Genomic DNA, 22,311 nt, shown 5'->3' on the forward strand with positions numbered 1-22,311 from the left:
GAATCTGTCCTAAGATGATTATTTTTGAAAGAATCCACTTTTGACTTGTTCCATTTAACGATCTCGTAATAAGCCATAAAAGCTTCAGTTTTGAACAGAGTCACGTAGCATGTGAAATAAATTGAAATTTCTAAAAAGTTGAAATACAATTATTGAAAACAACCATGGCGTGAAACAATATACCCACGTTTATTACTCCATATCTACCATGAAACCATGACAAATATAAGCGGTGACTTTGAATTTCTTCAAGAAACTCCGACTTCTTTCGTGTAATCTTACAGAAAATGCAGTTTCTTCACAATCCAGCAATGGCGAAGGGGTTTGCTCCCATGATCAATCCAGCAGGATCATATTGGCAAACAACATACACACCTTTATTGCCATCGCAATAAACGGCACCGCTGCATCCCACCCGTTTCGTTGTGCCCCACACCACGTTCAAAAAATGCCCGCATTCGCAGCCGTTTCTCTCCGGCAGACACCGGCAAACGTTATTTGGAGCATCGTAAAACTGCTGCTCGTTGAACCAAGATTGAACCACCTGTGCTGGCGTGTGAACGTTGTAATCCATCCAATACAGGTTCTCGCCGTATCCGTTTGGAGAGTGGTGGCGGTAATCGCAGTCCACGCGGCGTTGCTCCGCCCAAGCGTGGGCTGAAGCAGTCAAGGTTGCATCCCACGTCAATGGGGGAACCCCAACCTTCTGGCGTAGAAAATTGTGCGCATTGAGGTATTCTTCTTGCTCCCAGTTGAATGCGGGCAAGAATTGCTGCGGCAGCGGAAGGGGTTTGATTGGGTTGCGCCTTTTCAGCTTGTTTTTCGGGACAGAGTGCACCACCCCCGCGGCCGGGGAAGCAATGAAGGCGGCGGAAATGATCAAGAATACGAGACTTTTAGCCTTCCACATCGCTTAGTTTTGTTATTTTCTTTGTTCGGTTGATTATTTGGCCGTGGGTTGATATTCTCTGAGAGCCACTCTCTGTACAAGAGAGCAGCGTCAAATGAGGAAAGTAAGACTTCAATATTTGCCTTTCAATATATATATATATATATATATATATATATATATATAAATGTGTGTGCGCGCAATCTTTTTGGAACCATATATTATATTATATATTGAAGAATTAGAGAAATAATATTATATAAGCAATTTATGTAAAACAAATAGAAATCCTTTTGATGGCAATCAGTTGCCAAACCGTTAGCTACTACTTGCACGGCAAAGTGCACATAATGGAAACTGTTGTTCAAAGCACTATTCTATTTTACAGGATGTCACATTACTCATATAATGTGGAGATGAAACCAACATCTTACCAGCTCGATCGTCAAGCCTCGAGGGATCTGCAAATATCCAAAGATTTGCTCGTAAAGTATTGTCTCCTTCCAAAATCGCCATAACCAAAACACTGGTTTTCACTGTAATCCTGCTCCATATGATCATTGTTATTGCTAAAGATGTCATCCTTCTGTTCTTGATATGAGCTGTCTTCTTGATACCGTCTATCCGAATAGGCTTCACCTCCTCCCCAGTAGTCACCAAAGTAAGCTTCATATTCTCCTAACCAATTCCCGCTGCCAATTTCAGTATTTCCCATACCTCTAAAATCTTGGTATATGGATCCGTTAGCGTACAGAGATCTTGAAAAGTAATCCTCAGTTTCTTCAAAGTAGACTCCTTGAGATGATAAAAGTGGCAAAATAATGAAGTAACACATCATCGTCTCTCCCGTTTTCATAACTCGTTAGGGAAAATATGAGTTGATTAATTTGCATCTTTCTTCTCGAGTTTAATATCTATAAGAGGGAAAAGAAGCAAAATGGGATAAGTAAGCTTCATTGATTCTCGATACAGTGCCTCCGCAAGTTAATCACCTCTAGCGGCCAATCTTGGTCCGAGATATGTTTCTTATTCTTCGTAACTTGATCTACATTGGCGAAAAAATAAAATACATGTTTTTTTTTCTTTTTCACGTAAGATAATTTCCAACATAAATACAAAGAAGAAATTCTTATATCATGTTTAGAAGAATCTGAAACCCAGATTCTTTTAGGAAAACAATTTTATAACTTTTAGAAATTGAATTTGAACATGTTTAGTGAAGCGTAAAATAAAAAATATTTAAGATGGCTTCGTTTCGTGTTAAACAATAACATGGGTGAACAACTTATTAAAGTCGAACAACATTCTAAAATCCAATTAACCGAACTTTTTCCGATAACTCAGACCGATCACACTTTACGAAAATCGAACTAACGAAACATAAATTTTATGTAAAAAAGATAACCAAATAATCACAAAAAAGCTGATGAAGGATGACATTGAAGTAATTTGAATGTTTTCAATTCGGTGCCATTTTAATTGAAAAACACTCTCTTAATTTTCAATAAAAAAAAATACGTATGATACAAAATCCCAATAAGCTAGCACAACTACTCGACAGACATGAATTCTGAGTTCCATTTAAAGGGAGAAAAAAGGGCATGAACAATTTTATTGCCGATTACAGATTATGGTTTATGCTCACTTTAACTTGACCACGGTGGTGGATCATTGATAATTGGATACAAGCATGGGGCAGTGCCTCAAGGATCCCCAAGGATAGGTCGAACTCATCCCGACAAGCCTCCTATCATCGTGTCTCCTCAAAAGTAGTCATTAGTTTTCTTTTTGGAAGAAGTTCCATACAAAACATACATTAAATAAAAACAGTTTAACATTGCCGTTAAATAGTACCAATGAAACTGAAGCGCATAAAAAAGACTGGCAAAACCGACATTCTCAAGAACCTACAACAACCGAAAAAAGTTCCAACAGCTTTTACACCACTTGTTTAAGGAGACCTGCTACCTCTAGGAGAGCGTGCATCATCATCATCGGCTTCATACCTTGTAGTTTTTGGGCTTAGGGGGCTTCCACTAGTCTCCTTGGGACTGTCACTATAACCATCTTCCTCCCTTTCCCTTCTGCCTCTCCTGGGGGAACGGCTTTCCAGTGGACTGTTACTGTAGCCATCTTGACCCGTTTCGATGTCTCCTTTCCTAGGGGAAAGGATTCCTCTTTCTCTTGGGCTGTCTATAACAGGTGTTGAGCTGTGTTTCCTAGATTTGGAGGGAGAAGCACGCTTCTTTGGCTCAGCGCTTATGCCGAATGGACTCATTGATCTCCTCTCATCATACTCAACATCTCGACTTCTTTTAATGGGGGACCTTGAACGGCTGGCAAAAAAATTTCAAGTGAGCTAGTGTACACTAAAGAAATTTTTCTGGATTTGTTAGAATCAAACATCCAATCTAAGCTGAAATTTCTCCATAATTACATACCACATGCTACCAAAAAATTAGTTGATGGAACCACCTACCTGTAACTATGACTTTTACTGAAACTCCGACTCCGACTCCGACTCCGACTCCTGCCACGACGTGGAGAACGTGACCTCATGGGTGAACGAGAAAAACTCCGATCGCGCCTAGAGCAAAATGTACATGAGGAAACAAACCGACAACCACATAACAAGCTCGGTTTCTGAAGAACTAATGATTAGCAAGATAACAGGCTCACTTAAAACTAGCAGAGTTTGTGAAACTAACTTATGCAAGCCACATTAAATGCAAAAAAAAAAAACAAGTCACTATAGTCACAGGGACAAAAGTACCTCGGCTTTTTAGGACTGTTCTGGCAGTTTCTTTCTATATGACCTCTATCACCACAGCGATAACACTTATTTTTCCAATCTCCAGATGTGCAATCTCGGGCCCAATGGCCATCGACGCCACAGTTGAAGCAGCGTCCAGACCCAGGTGTGGGACCCCTTCCCCCAGATTCTCGAACCCCTCCAGGTCCCCGAGGAACCTGCACCACAAACATGGAAAACTTGCAGCTGAAATTTTTATGTATAGAAATAGCAAATGAAATTATTTAGTAATTTCATACAATCGACACGCATAATTGAAAAATTAAAGACACTGATGCATAAATCTGTTGATAAAAAAGGCAGTCATTATTTTTCATGCAAAAGTAAAAGTCAACAGAGATTAACTGAACAAGAGCTAAAGGTTTCTTACCCCCTTAGCAAATTCAACAGTGATCCGACGTCCATCAACATCTCTACCATCTAAATGATATCTTGCGTCATCAGCATCTCGAGGATTACTATATTCCTGTAAAATATCGCATGGACACAAAACCAACACAGGACACCGATATCGCACCATTGAAAAATGACAAATCAGCCAGGAATAAAATGAAAAACATACTGGTAAACATTTTAAAAGTAAGAAAAAGAGTGGTGGTACATACAACAAAGGCATAGTCTCGTTTCAAGTCCACATCACGTACTCTGCGGAAATGGTTGCCAGAAATAGTAAGGCCATCAAAACTTACTCAAGTACTGGGGTGCATGACAATTGGTCCTCAATAAGAACTAAACACCAATTTGATTGTTGCAATTCCATAAAAACATCAAAACACAACATAGAAAGACTCGCCAAAAGCTTCTAACATTGAGTGAGATTCCATCAAGTCCACCATCTCACCATTGACCACCAGGTCAGGCAAAGTTCACCCTCCCACCAATGACCACCAGATGAAGCATACACGGTCATAAACCTTCAACAGAATCATGCAAGTTAAATTTAATGACACCTACGGGCCCATAGTTTCATCGCAAAAACACGATTATAAAAGACTCCAGTAAGAACAATGCTTGGAGAGCAACTGTTTCTAACTAGGAGATAAGAAGCAAAACCACATCCATATGTAGCTAACCTCTGATGCAGAAGCAAATAGAGGTAAAACTAGGCTAGATACCAAGTACCAAGGAACTCATTATTCCATATCTAGACAAAACAATTTTTAACAGCTGAATTAAGTTTCAGTGGAAAGTAGACAATAACTTCACATCATCACTAACTAGTTTCTAGAACAGTTTTGCACATAGTTTCAAGCTCTTCCAGCTTCTGTTCCACAGTGATTCATAGTGGAATGCTGCTGAAGAACCATAAGAGAGTAGTGCTTGGCACACCCATCACCATTATTGTAAAAAAGAAGCTAAAAAGTAAAATTTCATGGTTCATAGAGAAGTACACCTCAAGGACACCCCGCTGCACCATGGTGGCAAAGAATGAGTAGGAGACGGACGAGTTAGAGCATAAATGGTAACATATACCGGAAGTAGATATAGATTTTCCTTTAGGAGGGACAACAATGAATAATAAGAATTCATGCAGCCGCCAGTTGAATGCGTAAGCAGGAACAACGTAACAATTTCAAAATTAAAGGAAGCGCAAACATTGTGTAAAGCCAGGGAGAGGCGAAAACTGGTAGTTACCTTCCATATCTGCTGAAAATATGCTCCAAATCTCGAGAACGGGTCCTTGAAGACAAGTGCCCAACATAAAGGCGAGCGCTACTGCCATAACGATCACCTTCGCGAGGCATTTCAATCTGAAACATCAATATTTGTAAATTTTAAAAGCATGAAAAATGAAATGGTGGCCAAATTTTTTATCGCGGATCAATGATGGCATTGCATAAACACGAGGACTAAAATGAAAAATTCGACCATCCTTCAGACAAGAACTGGGACAGTGACCCCAGCACTCAGAAAAAACCCTCTCTCTCAGGCATGAATTTCCACCCCAATTTCCCGAAAATTTCTCAGTGGAATTAGAGGAAATGGAAAATTTGAACAATATCCATGATTTCGGGGCGAAAGCACCAAAGCAGGAAACACCACTTGAAAAATCAAGAAGACTAATCAAATCATTAACATTGAAAATAGCCGCGAAATCAATTTATCAGAACACAATCGTGATACGATAACATCATAGTCCAGATCTGAGTCTCAAAAAGATAATTCATGACCACAAAACACGAAAATTGCACCACATGAATGTATCCCGAAAGAGTGAGATTACCTATAAGGTGAAATTCCCAAATGCCGCGAATGCAACCCTAGTTTTTGAAGGGATCAAATTGACGAACGCGTCTATGGGAATGTCAATACAGCCGGTGCTAGTTGACGATTCGAATGATTTGGGTGGAATCGAGCGTCAGGAATCAAAGATATGGGCCGGAATTGTTCCATGAACTAAAAGCCCAATTAAGGCATAATCAATCGGCCCAAACAAAAAAACTAATGTATTGTGATATTTTTTTAAAAAAAAACTTTGTCAACTCGTGATTATTAAACCCAAAAGCCAACTTTCAAATCACGTTAATCAAATTAACGAACGTAATGTCATCATTTGTTCAATTTATAAAATGTGATCTTTTGTACCTTACAAAATGAATTTGTTGTGATATTTTGTATTAGAACATTTTTTACCTATAAAATAAATTTATAATCTGATATTTTGTATGAATCATACATTTTTATATAATATTATATATTCCAACTTTTAAAAAGACTGTCGTCGTGAATTTTTTGCATATTGATTATATGTAAATTGTTGTTATTATTATTATTATTATTATTATTATTTAGATTTTTAATATGAATATTTTTTAACATGTCTCAAAAAATTTAAATCAAAATTTATCAATCTAATAAATTACAAAAAAAAATTTAATATTTTGAAAAATATTTATTTATCTTTTAAAATTTTGAGAAAACAAAATAATATATGCTTTTTTAAATACACTTTTCTATTCTTTTTATTAATAATACATTCATTTGATCAAAATAAATAAATCAATTTAATAACAAGATATTGTTTTCTTAATTGATGGTTATCTCAAATGACATAATCTTTTTGATATAATATTTTTTATAATAATTTTTAAATTTTAAATATATTCATTACATGATATCAATAATTTTAAATCATTATTCAAAAACTAATACTTACTAATTTTAATCATTAATTTTTCATAAAATAATCTTTTCAAATACTAGTATAGTTACAAATATGATTACAAACAACAATTAGATTAACGAGAGTTGAATTTTCTAAAGATACAATGAGAAATCCTCTTTTGCTCGAATGTATTATTTTACCTCCTCTTGTTTTTGCTTCCAAGTAGCAAAGCAAAGTAAAACAAGATCCTGAAGAAAAACCCAAGAGCCACAATAATACACAAGCAACTCCACTTATTCAAATCAGTAACCCCACTCTGCTTCAATATATCTTGGCCTGTAATCAAGCACGTTGATCCTGTGATATTCATTCCCAACGTTTTGCTCATGGTTTTCAGCATCATAAGTTTCGTTTTATCAGGAACAACCTTCAATGGTGAGCCGTCGAACACCTGTATCCCCCGCACAAAACATTTGGTTGCATCATCGAATTCATTCTGCAGCACCCCCTGATAAGGATATTTAACAAGAGAAGCATAATGGAACCAAATCCAGTACGGTGGGATTCGGTCACGAGAGATGAAGAAGCCGCTGAAGAGAAGAAAATAGGCCAAAATGGCTACCACGATTGTGTAAGCCATCATGACGTTGAAGATTATGCCAGAAAGAAAGGTGACAAACGAACTTCCGGCCCAAAATGAGGCAAACATGAACGTGAAGAAGAATAGGAAGCCAGAGGTTCCACCGTCGAGTCCAACAGCCCAGTAGGTCGTGGCAGAGAAGGTGAGTGACAGGATCAGTAAAGAAGGAATGGATGTTATAGCATGAGAGAGGACGAAGGAAGAACGACGATAAGCATTATAAGCTGTTTCTCTCATGAAAATGTATCTTTGGAGGAGGAACATCGGTATGGCTTCTGCGCAGGTGTAGAATGTTGTTGACATGGCAAAGGCGAAGAAGGCTATCCTTTCTTGAATCCCTCTAGGTGAATTGTCGAGCTTCCGGAACATAGTGGCGAGTATCATTCCTGTAACAAGAACTGCCCCAAAACGTACCACGAATAGCTCTGGTGCTCGTTTGGAGTTTGTGATTGATCTCTTGGCTATGATTAAAATTTCAGTCCAGAAGGAATTAGCAAACAATGAGAATGAGGAAGACTGGTTGGAGTCCATATTTGTGGCTCCAGAAACTAGTTTTCCCATTGAAATACTTGCACTTATCGCATCTTTGAGGGACAGTTTAGGGCCGTTTGAGGGGATAATACTTTGAGGATCTCTTATCTTTTGCCACGACTTATTGAAATCCACCAGATTCTTGGTTCCTCCAGGTGTCCCCTCGAGCTCTCGAATGTAATCTAGTGCAAATTCTGTTTTGTCTTCGTTTGCAGGAATTGGGTTTCCAAATTCTGCAAAGAATCTAGGAATACTCCCTGGTGAGCCGCTAAACACAGTTTGGCCACGAGACAGAACGATCAAACGGTCTAAAAGGCTCAAAATCCTATAACTCGGTTGATGAATGGACATGATCACAATGCTTCCACTTTGTGCTATTCTTTGCAAGACTTTTACCACCATGTAGGCACTGGTGGAATCGAGTCCTGATGTGGGCTCATCAAGAAACAGCAAAATAGGGTCATGAACTATGTCAGTACCAATGGAAACACGACGTCTCTCGCCTCCAGAAACTCCCCTGTGGCCTTCATCTCCGATTATAGTCTTGGCAGCACTGCGTAGGCCTAGCTGATCGATCAGGACTTGAACTCGGGCTCGTTTGCGAGACCTAGGCATTGTTTCTGGCAACCTGAATTCTGCCGAAAACATGAGGGTTTCTTCTACTGTCAACATTGGAAACAATAAGTCATCTTGCATGACGTAAGCTGATATTACTTTGAGAAGTTTTGACTCCAAAACTTCCCCATTCAAAGATATGGTCCCTTTGAGACTCTCTCGAGATATGCGGTTGGCTAACGCATCAATCATTGTTGATTTCCCCGACCCGCTGGCTCCAAGAACAGCCAAGATTTCACCTTCCCGAGCTTCCCCAGAGATGTCATTCAGCAAAACTCTCATCCTAGATTCGTTTCCAGACACGGTCCCTGATGATTGCTGACAAATATTTGAACCAGTACTCCGGCTGCTAAAACATGCAGGACGGATTTTTCGACTATTTTTTACGCTGTATGTAAGGTTGTGGAATGAAAGAGTAAAGGGAACTAATGTATGCTGGAAAGCTTGACCATGGACCTCAAGAACTCGACGATATTCATCATTTGTGGAGTCTCCCACCCATTGCAGAAGCTCGCGTAACGTGTGCGAGCCACTGCGTTTAGGCTTTCGACTGAATTCTTGGAGCTCCATGGCATGTCTGGGGCCTAAAAATGGAATGTCACTTTCCATGGAATAATTGTCACATTCAGCTCGAAACATGATTCTTCTCGAGAAAGAGGATCGATCAGATCAAGGAGGATCTTGTCATTTTGGTGTCTCAAGAATTTGGAGCATACTATGAATGCAAATTGTGACCCATTTGGAAGAGTTATTTCGTTTGGTTTTTGAAAGTTGAGAGGATATAAATATATATAATATGGATTAGTGTACTTAGGTGAGGAGTTACACCAACTTTCGCGGGTTAGTTGTCTATGCATATAAATAAATATTGGCTAAAACATGCACAACTAACCGTGTGAGTTATATATATATATATATATATATATATATATATATATATATATATATATATATATATATATATATATATATATATAGTCTAAGAGGGATGAACAACCCGACGTCACTAATCTATTTGTCAATTCTTGAGCCATAGCACTTCAGCTTCGTCCTGATCGTTGGATCCCATTCTTGACAAAAAGATATGTTAAACAAGAAATTCTTTAATATGCCTATAATTTTTAAAAGAATATTTGTTTCATCAATTTCCCGATAAAACATAACTACTACTATTTATTGTTAAAAGAAAAACTGCAATTTTAATCTTATATATTTGATTTATTGTAATTTAGTCATCAATTTTATCAAATTTCAATTTTAGTTATCCATCTTTCCTTTTATTTTTTAATAGTAATTTTAATTATTTTTCATCTACAGTACTTCATCGCCATATCGGCAACAGATGCACCACATTAAAAAAAAATGACTAAAAATGAAAAAAAAAAAAAAATTTGGAGGTGTGTTTAAATTTATAATTGGTTTGCTTTTTTTAGTATGAAAGTGGTTAGTTGATGTAGCTCAACCAGCAACTACCCCTTTCGCCATCGTATCCAAAACTAGCAATAATAAATTAAGTGGGAGTTTTGGATAGCACCACAAATGAAGCAATTGAAAAATATTGACGAATTTCTTCCTTACATTTGAATTACATCTCTTAAAATATTTTAAATCGAGTACCAATATTTTTTCTCTTTTGGTATTCCTAAATCTTGAAGTTGAGCCTAAGCTCTGATTCGAGTACTTAATATTTAAGGGGTACAAAACTTTATATTATAGGTGTCGAATTCGAAAAGGTTTTTGATATCCCATGGATGAGTTTATTAAGGTCAAGCCCAAACTCTCTGGCTCATCCCCAACCAAAGTAGAAAGCTCATCACATGCCCAAGTATTCTCCTATAAATACGAGGTTTGAATGTTTAATTTATTCATTCACGATATTATTTTTCAGTAACACCCTTAGCTGCTCTCAACTTATATCATTAGTCTTTGACTTGAGCATCAGATGGGCTATGCTGTGACACCTTCTTGGCCCTGACCCCCTTCTAACGATCTTATTCGTGATTTCAGGCTCATGATAATTTCGAAACCTGCGTCTAGACTAGTGACAATTGTTGGAATCGGACTCTGAATTTTTCGTGAGTATCAGTTTTTAAAATGGAAAAAAAATTAAAAAGCGTTCTGTGTATTTTATGGCGATTATACACCCTGAAGTATGTAGTATATGTGATTTTCCAGATATGATAATTTATAATTAATTTATTGCACAAGACAAGAACCTATTTATCATCAACTGAAAAACTTGCGAGGCTAAATGCCTGTCTTGATTTTGGAAATGTAAGACATAGTACAACTTTAGAAAGCGTGTTTCTTGGTAAGAAGTATTTAGTTTCACACAAATATATCTATCGTACCAATGTTGTTTTGCCACGTCGGACGAAAAAGAGCTCACACACACATTCACTTTTTTGAAGTTTGTCAGATTACATGTGACCTATCTGGTGTAGGCCTCCTCTTTTGTTTGTGAAATAGAAATCTCACAATTGACTCCCCAAGTATTTTTGTAGGTTTAATAAAATTATTAAGATTTAAATAATCGAAATATAACATAATATAATAATATTTAATAAAAGATTGTTAATTTTGATATCAGGAAAATTAATAATTCATAATTATAATTGGGCTCCCTCCAGCCAAATAATCGGATAGTCTTGGACATGATCAAACAAACTTTTATTTATTAGATAGATCAATTCGATCTATATTTAAAATAAAAAATAATATTATTCATATTTTTAATGAGTAGGAGAGAAATCGGACCCACGCAAAGATATGAAGCTGCCCATGTCCTGACCTAGTCAACGTGTGATTCAATGAGAAATCAATTCTTTCCATTAAATGACATTTATTTATATATTGTTATTATTATGATAGATCCGAAATACAAGGTTTTGAATACGGGAAATTTGGTTTCAGTCCCCAGCCGTCTTTTTTCTTTGTTTTCAGTCCCTAGGTACTTTTTTAGTACCACATTTCCACATGAAGTGTACCACATTTCCACATGAAGTGTACCACATTTTGTATGAAATAGTACCACAATTTTGTGGGTAGGAAGTGAATACAAAGAAATATTATGATTGGGGATTTTTAAATAACTTCCCCTTGTGAATAATGGGCCGATGATTTCAATTTTAATTGTATATTGTTTTCGAATTTAGTTTATTGAATGTAGAAGTAGAAGCATACCTAACTAAACGACGTTCCGAATCAAAATAATTTTTTATTTTGTAAAACAAATATTTTGTTGAGGATTAGATGTTTAAATTTTAATATGAAAAGAAAATTTATATTTTGAAAAAATATATGACAATTTTTTTCTTATGAGTAGGTTTCTTGTGATTTTTTTTGGACGGGTCAACCCTACCGATATTCACAATAAAAAATATTACTCTTAGCATAAAAAGTAATATTTTTTCATAGATGATCCAAATAATAAATATGTCTCACAAAATATGACACATAAGACCGTCTCGCAAAAATTTTTGTCTTTTTTTATTTACAAACGGATAAGGGATTTTACTAGTATTTGGTGTCATTACCATCATTCGAAAAGAAACAAAATCTCAAGAATTTTTTATAAATCTAAAATTTGAAAATCCCATTAATGTTGATGTAATAATTAAAGAAATTTTACGTTATGTGCAAAAAAACTTCAAATTTTGAATAAATATAATTTTCCTCGAAGATAAACGATAAATCTAGCAACATTCAAGGAACTTGCCATTTTCGACAACATTAAATGTGTTTCCTTATTCTTGGGTACCTATTTTTGCATATATCCATTCCAAAAGTTGGTTTATTTGTAAAATTAAAAGTGTTTTTTTTTTTAATTAAAAAAAGGTATTATTTCTACTGACAGTTTCAAAGCTTTTCTTCTGACTTCTATTGTGTCCACCATCTCCCTTTTAAGAGGATGCTCCGCCCATTCTCCTCCATAATTCTTCGCTAAGCTTGTTATCATCATCAGTATAGCACAAAGTATTAGAATCCAGCCATTGATTTCACTTTTCATGAAAATAAATGGCCAAGAATCTTGTAACAGATGAAGATTTCATCGACATGGAACTCAATTCTATGCTGCATTGCTCCGCAAACTCATCTCCATACAGCAGAGAATTCGAGTTTCAAATGTCTTCATCCTGCTGTGAGAATGAAACCTCCATTTTTCCAGCTGATGAGCTCTTCTACAAGGGCAAACTCCTCCCTCTCCACCTCCCTCCGCGGCTGCAGATGGTCCAAAACCTCCTCCACACTGCATCCGCAGCCGGCGAAGATTTCGAAGAAGAAGACTTTTACTACACGATGCCATTCCTGTCTCCTTGCTCCACGGCACCTTGTACAAACTCAAATACCCCTCTAGATTCTTGCAACATTTCTCCATCGGAATCTTGCAGGGTAAGCTGTGAACTGAACCCTGATGATTACTTCTTTGAATGGTCTGCTGAACTAAGCAGTTTCGTTAATGGTAATCACTCGAGAAAAAAGTCATGGTCCAAGAAATTTAAGCTGATTAAGCGTTATTCCGTTCTTGGGCAGAAGCTCAAAGCTTCAAGAACTTATTTGAAATCTTTGTTCACCAAATCTGCTTGCTCCGACGATCACTCTTCTGCTAGAGAAGCTGATAATCTGTCAAAAATGGACGAGAGTTCGAACGAGTACATCAAAATCTCCAAGAAAAAGTCGATTGGAGTACAGAATGCAAGAGCCTCATATCCAACAATAGCTAATATAATCAATAGCTTCGATAAGGAAGCGACTAACGAGGATCAGGTGCATAGGAAATCATTCTCCGGGGCAATTAAACTGCGTAATTCTCCGGCCAAGTGTTTGTCTTTATCTTCTTCCAACTCTTCCTCCACTGGTTCGTCTTCATCATCTTTAAATTCGAATGGGTTTCACGAGTTACAGTTGTTTCGGAGGAGTTGTAGTGTCACCGAAGTTGAGTGTTCAATTGAGGCAGCTATCGAACATTGCAAGAGCTCTCAGAAAGCCAAGAATTCAAGAAGGATTTGCACCATTTAATAATGTTTTTCTTCTATGATTTTTCTGAATAATTAATTCAGAATCTATGTAAATTATAAAATGGTTGTTTTCAATCTTTTTTTGATTATCGCAATGCCAGATAATTAAGTTTCTTTTTTTTTTTGGGCGTTATTTAGATTATTAATTATTGCTCAAAATCAAAGATATAAAATGCTGATGGAATAAAAAAATATCTAAGTAATTTGCATTGGCAAAAATTTGTGTGAGACGATCTCACGGGTCATATTTGTGAGACGGATCTCTTATTTGGGTCATCCATGAAAAAATATTATTTTATATGCTACGAATATTACTTTTTATTGTGAATATCTACTCATTTATGAATAAAAGCCGTGAGACGGACACCTACTCATTTGCATTTAGATTTGACGTGAAGACAAAATTGAGCTGAAATCACAAACTTAGTTGTAAAATTAAAGCTGAAAACCAAACTCCAACTTGTTCGATGCGTACATTTGCACGCACGTGATGCGTACAAGTATTCCATTGATTCAAATGAGTGAAAATGACCTAACAACCCATTCCCACTCAACCAACAATATTCTATCCCAAGGGCGATATCGACAATTCAAACTTTTTTCTTTATTAATTAACATCGTTAGCTTTATTCTAACAATTTGTCCAATTTTAATATTAATTTGAGTGGGTCTCATTTGAGATCATTTTACGGATCTTAATATGTGAGACAGGTCAATCCTACCGATATTTACAGTAAAAAGTAATACTCTTAGTATAAGAAATCATGGATGACGATCCGTCTCATAAATACAACTCGTGAGACTGTCTCACATAATTTTTTGTCAATTAATTTTAAACGGGCCAAGTAAAAAATTTCACCTCAAGTGACACATCGGATAAATATCCTTCAACGAAAGCGCAAACCTGAACCCGCCTTTAGGAATAACCAAAAAAAAAAAAAAAGAGAGGCAAAAGCGTAAAAGAAAAGAAAAGTATTAAGCACTTTTGAGATATGAAAAAACGTCAGAAACTATTTAAAAATTAAAACTTTCACACACTCATATCATTACAACACCTTAAAGTGGGGTTCAACTTTCTGTTTTCCATGCACGGATGCTGTGTTAATTTTGCTCCAAACTAAAGCTAACAAAGCAAATATTCGAATAAAAGGATTGTAGAATTTATATATCTTCAACGCATGGGTCGAGGTTTTTGTCGCTATCACATAGATCAAACTCGAATAAATCTCGCGCTCGAAGAAGTTTATGTTGCGAAGTATTATGTAATTTGAAATATTTATGGACTTTTTTTGGAAAATATATAAATTAGATTCCAAAAGCATTAAATCGACTCTATTTCTTTATCTATTGGGTCCGACTTGAATGTAGTAAGTAGTACACCTTCTTGGTTTCAAAAGACCACGTACGTTCTTCATAGCATTAATTTAAGTTGCTGTAATAATTCCAATATCCTCAATTATTTTCCAGATATGATTCCGGGTTTCGGGTATGCATTAAATCCTGTCTGAAATACTGAACCTGACTCTGTGATATATAATAATGACTGCCAAAAATGTCTGAATGATTGAAACTTAATAAGAAACCGGCTTCTGTAGTTTATTATTAACAGATATTTTATAAAGGAAAAATATTTAAAATGTGTTTGAATAAGATATTTTTCAAATATATTTTTTAAAAATAACTGAAAAAAGTTTTCATGTTTTTAAAAATCAAGATGATGAAAATCTAGATATATATTTATTAAATGTAAATTTTTTATTATAATAATTATCAAAAGACGTATTTATTCTTAAAACAACTTTGAAAATCTTTTATAAAGCTGTTGTAAAAAGCATTTTTATACAAAAGTTTTATAAATATTTGTCCTCATTTTTTTATCTTTAATGCAAAAAATACGGAATTTATTATTTTACCACGTGCATAAAGTTTTATTTTTTTTTTATAAAAAAAACATTGTAACGGCTCAGCATATACACTTAACGACGAAAACAAAGTGTTAATTATTATTCAAGAGTTTACTTTTAATTAAGATGATATATTTTTTTTAAAAAAATTATTTATAGTTTTTAAGTAAAAATTTGTGTGAGACAGTCTTACGTGTCGTAGTTTCTGAAACGGATCTCTTATTCGAGTCATCAATGAAAAATTATTACTTTTTATGCTAAGAATATTAATTTTTATTGTGAATATCGGTAGGATTGATCCGTCTCACAGATAAAGATTCGTGAGATCGTCTCATAAAAAATATACTCTAGTTTTTATCGTACTTCCAAGAAGGAATGAATTATTAGAGCATTGAAATGGAGGATAAGAAAGGTACAATGATTTAGCCAGCGAGTGTTGTTTTTGTACAGTTGGAGTGATCCATTTTGTTGGATTCGAGCACGGTTCAATGCATTTGTAAGTGCCCGATTCATTCAAAAGTTAAGCATAAAGGAACATTGACCAAAACAGTTCCAATAATCCCGTTGGTTATGTCATTGTCGGTTAATGAGATCCTACCCATGTGGGCATTGCTCTCATGAGAGGATGGATGGCCAAGATCTTGCCAAACATACAATTTCAAAAAAAAATTGTGGGTCCTACATATGCATGGACAAATCTTGACCATCCATCCTATCATGGGGGCAATGCCCACATAGGTAGGATGAAATAAACCGTCATATTGTCATTTAGTATTATTTTTCTAAAATATACGTCCTCAACATAATTGCAAAGAAAACTAAAATATTTTCTCAAGAAGACATTTTCTTTGAAAAATGCCCACATCATTTATTTTCAGCATTATCGGTATTCAGTAGGTTGGAAAAATGGGTTACCACTTTGAGTTTTTTTTGTTTTTTTTTTACAACAAGGTGGAATAGTCAATATTCAAACAAAATAACATCATTCTTGAAGAGATGCATGTAGCTCGAATCAAGAAAATTTCTGAATCTTTTACAAGTCACGGATTCAAGTAAGCCTATGCTACAAGAAAAGGACTAATTGCACAATGTAATTACTCATAAAATTATGACACAGAACCGATTCGACAGTAGGAAAGGGTTCATATGTCTCTACATTTACCGAAGATATTTAAGTTCAAACTTTGATATATATTGTGGAGGGTCTCAATTCTTGATCCAAAATATCCAGCTACAAGAACCTGTTTCAGGTTATACATCTTTAAAAAACCTACTTAGTGGATAAATGCATTGCTTTTGGCGCTTTCTTTTATATAAAAGCAAACCTGATGTAATCCAAATCTTGATCAAAGTTGTGGAGAACTGACCTCGGGGTTCCATTTACATTTATTTTAAACCTTCTTCGGTATCGAATTTTTCGCATCACAATGAATATTGACCACAATATTATCCATTGCAACCATGGATAGCATTAAATAGCATATATCGGATTGAATTCTGTATCGGTATCTGAATGTCGCCATGAATTAGTTCCACTCCTCGAATACTTCTCCTTCTTTCTCACTCGCCTTATCCTTCTAGATTTCAACACATAATAAGTCATAGCACTGAGAACCCCTGCCATGGTAACGCCCCCTATGATGGTAACAAGAATTGCAGCCCATCTATTATGCCTACCAACAACTATATAAGATGAAGCAATGAAAGCCACTGTAGTGCAGACTGAGGCCAACCACATCAACTTATTGATCACCTCCACGACCCGTCTCTCAGATTTTATTTCACCTCTAACCACAGTAATTTGTACAACAACAACGGCCAATGACGTAAAAAGGGCAATAGCATTAGAAATAAAGAAGACTTTGAATGATGGGTTGCTTACTGTTACTGCCACACCATTATCGTTGTCTCCCCCTGGAACAGTGAAAATGGCAGCAAAGGCCACAGTGGCAAAGAGAACAGCCACCACGGTCACCGAATTTGTAGCATTGTTGATTCCTTCTCTATGGAGTTTCCTAAGTTCCTTTGCTATACCGTTCACATTTTTGTTTGTTTTACGGGCCTGTTCAAGCTGGGTATGGACATCTTTCTTGATTTCTGAGACAGTTTCACGAAGCTCATCACGTGGTTGATTTAGTTCATTGGCTCTGACTGCACCATACCGAGTCAAGCACTCTTTTATTTCTACTGTTTCCTCTGATAGAGGGAGCCCTTGGGCTATGTCAAGAGCTGTTTTGTGGTCTCGTGTCAGGGCATTTACATTTGTGTCACGGAGCATTAAGAGCTCATTCACAATCTACAATTACAGTATTAACAATATTTTAAACTCGGACAGTTACCTTGGTTTGAGAAACAACCATAAACCGAAAGGGCCTGATATCAAATGAAAAAAAGTGTGCATATTCAATCTTGGAATGATAACTCACCTCAGCACGTTTTTTCCGAGTGGCTATATGCAACGCTGTGTTACCAAACTTATCTGGGAGCATCACAATGGCTGCATCCGCACGCAGAAGCAACCTCACGACTCCACAGTTAACGCCTTTAACAGCCATATGCAGAGCAGTCTGGCCTTTCTTGTCGGTTCTTCTAGCCAATTGAGGGTCCTTCTCGAGCAAAGCTTGAACGATATCTACATGTCCCTGTCGAGCAGCAAAGTGTAATGCATTTTTTCCATTAGATCTCGCTATTTCCAGCAAGCTAGAATCCTTTAAAAGCAATTCTTGGACCACTGCTAGATGCCCTTTTGTAGTAGCAGATATGAGGGGAGTTGCATTCGATTGACCAACTGTTTTGCTCAACTCTGGATCATGCTCTAGCAGAATCCGAACAATATCTGTAAAAATATAGAAGCAGCAATGCAATATTAGATGATTATCAAATATAGAGCTTTTTACATTAGATCCTCTTGGTCATTCTCAATTTTACAAAAAAAAAAATTAATAGTATAAAAGCTCATAGACAGGCATTCAGTTATATTCAACTACCGTGATGGCCTTGATTCGCAGCAACATGCAATGGATCAAAACCCGACTTATTCTTCGCCCTGATTCCTTCTTTAGTAGAATAAGGCAGCAACTCTTTCACCACCTCTATGGAACCCTTTTCTGCAGCTTTGAAAAGCGCGGTTTCCCCCAATTCATTAACCTCGTTGACAACAGCAGCCCTTATCTCTGCTACCTCAGCATCAAACTCAGCTGCACTCAACGTTTTAAGCATCTGTTCATTGATCTCGCCTAATATCTCCCTCACCGCCACAACGTCACCCCTCTGTGCTGCCAGATGGAGCTCCGTGTCATTGTGTCGACCCGTGACTTGTTTCACGTACTTCTTTTTGCCAGATTGGTCAATTCTTTTGCCCGAATTGGAAAGAACCAATGCTTTACCGGAATTGGAAACAACCAAAGATTTGCCCGAGTTTGAGACTGCCAACGCTTTGCCGGAGTTTGACGCCGTGAAATATTTGCTAGAGTTTGATACTACTATCGCCGGGGAACGTGGGGAAGGTGAAGGGGAAGGGGAAGGCGTCCGGGGTTCGAGACTAAAGCCCATTTCGAGATCCTTCTCACCTGTTATCAATCATCGTAATCTGATTAAAATCAAGACATCTGCGTAAAAATTCTGCAGCGGAGCATTCGGGATTAAGAGAAACATCAAATCACGTATAAGTGTCAACACAAGCTCAAATCGTAAGACATTCCTAGTTCTCAAAAAATGGATCTTTTATTTATCACCGAAAACCCCACATTACATAAAAACTCCCATCATTATACATCGATGATTGAGAATTAAAAAAACAAAAATCTTGAAGACGAAAAATATAAGCTCCCCGGGGGGACAGCAAATTGGCAGTTATCATCATTATTAAGAAAATCAATATATTGGCAATCAAGCAACAAAAAACAAACACCAAAAAAAATTGTTAAGCGTAAAAGATAATCCATTGCGTACCTTCTTCATTGAAGCCACCCATAATCACGAACGAAAACGCCTTCTCCTCTTTTCTTTATTCGTTGCTAAAGAATCATTTGTTTAGATCCATTGGAGAAGTCCGAGGAACGGGAGCAGCGGCAAACGGCGGAGCAGCAGAATTGATTAAAGTGAGTGGTAGATGGAGGGGGGCCTGAAAACAGGTTGACGCTTCGGGGTTTCGATCATTTTCCATTTTCAACTATATTTAGCCAAAAAGAGGAGAGAGAGAGAGAGAGAGATTATCGTTATCATGTCTACTTTCTTCTAGAATATTTTAATGTGGCCACAAATAATAATAATTTTTTTAGTCAAAATTATACTTTTTTATTTTAAGATAATATCATATAATATAATATTTGAGTGGGTCTCATGTGAGACCGTCTCACGGATCTTAATCCGTGAGACGGGTCAACCCTACCCATATTCATAATTAAAAGTAATACTCTTTGCATAAAATGTAATACTTTTTCATGGATGACCCAAATAAGATATCCGTCTCACAAATACGACCCGTGAGACCGTCTCACACAAGTTTTTGTCATAATATTTATATTTTGTGTTTAGACCTTTGGGTCATAAAAGGTAAGCAAAAGAATGTTGACAAAACTTGTAATCATTTTTTTTAAAGACTAATATATTAAAGTTGTATGATTGGATTTAGAAATTTTATAAATAATTTAGAATATTAAATAAAAGTACTCAAATTTCATAATTTAATGGGAAAAACATGCGTGAAATGGTCACACGCCAATAAAAAATATTACTTTTTATGCTAAGAGTATTAATTTTTATTGTGAATATCGGTAGGGTTGACCCGTCTCACAGATGAAGATCCGTGAGACCGTCTCACAAGAAACTTACTCAAATTTAATTAAAGAGTAGAAAGTTGGCACACGACATGCCATTGTGCCTACTTGATATTCTAATATAATTATTTCAATTTTAATTTTCTATTTTTTAGAATTGAGATATTTTTCATAAAATCGAGTTGAAAAAATAAAATAGAATTGTTGATTGACAATCGAGCAATATATATAAATATCAATCAGGCACACGTATTGCGTGTATATCATAACATATAGATTTTATGTGTTATATTGAATGATATATCTTTAATTTTTTTTTGGGTAATGTTAAAGGGTGCGTATTTTAGCTAGATAATAATATAATATATGTTTTTATCACAACCTCTCGACTCTCGAAAAATAGAGGGGCACCCGCACCATGGGCCTTGAATTTTGTCGCATTTGTGGGCTGCTTCGAAAATTAATTAAGATTTAATTATGTTACGACATATGAAAAATTCTAAATAAATCTTAATTTTTTAAAGAGATTAAATATAATAAAAATTATAACATGAAGAAAATGTCTTCAAAATGTAACTAAAAGAAAAACTGACATAATGTAATACTAAAGATTCGTGAGACTGTCTCATAAGATACCTAATCAAAAACAATAGAAAGTTGGCACACGCCATTGTCCCTACTTGATATTCTAATATAATTATTTCAATTTTCATTTTCTATTTTTAGAATTGAGATAAATCAAGTTGAAAAAATAAAATAGAATATATATATATATATATATATATATATATATATATATATATATATATTATGTGTTATATTGCATAATATATCTTTAATTATTTTTGGAAAATGTTAAAGGGTGGGTATTTTAGCAAGATAATATAATAATATATGTTTTTATCACAACCTCTCGGCTCTCGAAAAATAAAGGTGCACCCGTCACCATGGGCCTTGAATTTTGTCGCATTTGCGGGCTGCTTCAAAAATTAATTATGATTTAATGATGTTACGACATATGAAAAATTACAAATTAATTTTATTTTCTTAAGAGATTAAATATAATAAAAATTAAAACATGAGGAAAATGTATGTAAAGATAAAAGATATCATATTTATTTATCATTTGTAATATTTAAATATAATTGAGTTTGCTTTGTTATTATGAAAGGAAGGTAGATTTAATTAATTAAGGAAATAAAAAGAAAAATTTCATATTAAGTCCTGATAAGAGATATAATTATAATTTTATGTATAATAAAGGCGTCAATTAACACGCATCGAATTTAGTTTTTCCCGACGTAGCCTATTATGAAGGAATTATTAACATATAACATGTTGAATCAAGAAAGACCGCATAGCGCAGTGGATTAGCGCGTCTGACTTCGGATCAGAAGGTCGTGGGTTCGACTCCCACTGTGGTCGTTTTTTGTCACTATTGTCATTAATCCGATGAGAGTGGTTCCATGAGGTTAATAGAATTTTCTTTTACTTGTTTGTTTTATTATAATATTAAATACTTTCAACTTCAAGCATTTAAATTTGATCACTTAATTTAATTTGTATATATTGATATTTTTATTTTGTTATTTAATTTAAAGTTATGTTTCAATGTTTTGTTATTGATTTTGTAATTTTTATAATATATGTGTTAAAATACTTATTCCATACAAAGTTTAATTGTTTAAATATATATACATATATATATATATATATATATATATATATATATATATAAATATATAATATCTTAATCTATGGGTGGGGAAGACTCGAACTTGAGTCAATACATGAAAAAAATTTTGGGCCAAGCCTTCGGTCTCAAATTTTTATATAATTTGAAACGAGCAAAAGTTGCGATCTTTTGATAAAGTAAAATTGTTTAAATCGATTTATGGGCTGAAGCAATTTTAAATGATACAAATTCCACCTTGAAGTAGCTAAGTGAATATTATGTAATCTGATTATCTTTCTAATATTTGACGCTTGTATTTGATGTTTAAATAATATGCATTGTG

The 22,311-nt window shown here is 35.3% G+C and overlaps 5 protein-coding genes and 1 non-coding gene across 10 annotated transcripts; 2 read left to right on the forward strand and 4 right to left on the reverse strand.

Annotated features, from left to right (window-relative positions):
- Positions 1–105: 105 nt before the first annotated feature.
- On the reverse strand, positions 106–1,012 carry LOC140805257 (pathogenesis-related protein 1C-like). Its single transcript, XM_073161509.1, has one exon. It carries the CDS (start codon positions 908–910, stop codon positions 299–301), a length of 612 nt encoding a protein of 203 aa, XP_073017610.1. The 5' UTR covers positions 911–1,012; the 3' UTR covers positions 106–298.
- A 1,629-nt stretch (positions 1,013–2,641) lies between these two features.
- On the reverse strand, positions 2,642–6,077 carry LOC140804401 (serine/arginine-rich splicing factor RS2Z32-like). 5 transcript variants are annotated; one of them, XM_073160403.1, is made up of 7 exons: positions 5,926–6,077; positions 5,337–5,452; positions 4,307–4,346; positions 4,072–4,167; positions 3,663–3,859; positions 3,369–3,476; positions 2,642–3,225 (listed from the first exon to the last, which is right to left on the reverse strand). In XM_073160403.1, exons 2-7 carry the CDS (start codon positions 5,444–5,446, stop codon positions 2,841–2,843), a joined length of 936 nt encoding a protein of 311 aa, XP_073016504.1. In that variant the 5' UTR covers positions 5,447–5,452; positions 5,926–6,077; the 3' UTR covers positions 2,642–2,840. The 5 variants fall into 5 exon arrangements, with proteins under 5 accessions (XP_073016504.1, XP_073016508.1, XP_073016506.1 ...); XM_073160407.1 differs by lacking the exon at positions 5,926–6,077 and adding an exon at positions 4,509–4,615; XM_073160405.1 differs by lacking the exon at positions 5,926–6,077 and adding an exon at positions 4,543–4,615 and having other exon boundaries at positions 4,072–4,346.
- An 814-nt stretch (positions 6,078–6,891) lies between these two features.
- On the reverse strand, positions 6,892–9,329 carry LOC140804596 (ABC transporter G family member 20-like). Its single transcript, XM_073160657.1, has one exon. It carries the CDS (start codon positions 9,230–9,232, stop codon positions 7,004–7,006), a length of 2,229 nt encoding a protein of 742 aa, XP_073016758.1. The 5' UTR covers positions 9,233–9,329; the 3' UTR covers positions 6,892–7,003.
- Positions 9,330–12,386: 3,057 nt separating this feature from the next.
- Positions 12,387–13,706, forward strand: LOC140804789 (probable membrane-associated kinase regulator 4). The gene has a single exon (XM_073160921.1). The coding sequence runs from the start codon at positions 12,611–12,613 to the stop codon at positions 13,610–13,612; it is 1,002 nt and encodes a 333-aa protein (XP_073017022.1). The 5' UTR covers positions 12,387–12,610; the 3' UTR covers positions 13,613–13,706.
- A 2,786-nt stretch (positions 13,707–16,492) lies between these two features.
- LOC140804690 (ankyrin repeat-containing protein ITN1-like) lies at positions 16,493–19,710 on the reverse strand. The gene is made up of 4 exons (XM_073160785.1): positions 19,467–19,710; positions 18,503–19,084; positions 17,942–18,351; positions 16,493–17,811 (listed from the first exon to the last, which is right to left on the reverse strand). Exons 1-4 carry the CDS (start codon positions 19,486–19,488, stop codon positions 16,987–16,989), a joined length of 1,839 nt encoding a protein of 612 aa, XP_073016886.1. The 5' UTR covers positions 19,489–19,710; the 3' UTR covers positions 16,493–16,986.
- A 1,934-nt stretch (positions 19,711–21,644) lies between these two features.
- Positions 21,645–21,718, forward strand: TRNAR-UCG (transfer RNA arginine (anticodon UCG)). Its single transcript has one exon. It is a non-coding gene; the product is annotated as a tRNA-Arg (tRNA).
- The last annotated feature ends 593 nt before the right edge of the window (positions 21,719–22,311 follow it).

Source organism: Primulina eburnea, chromosome 11 (genome assembly GCF_022965805.1).
Source record: "Primulina eburnea isolate SZY01 chromosome 11, ASM2296580v1, whole genome shotgun sequence".
NCBI lineage: Eukaryota > Viridiplantae > Streptophyta > Magnoliopsida > Lamiales > Gesneriaceae > Primulina > Primulina eburnea.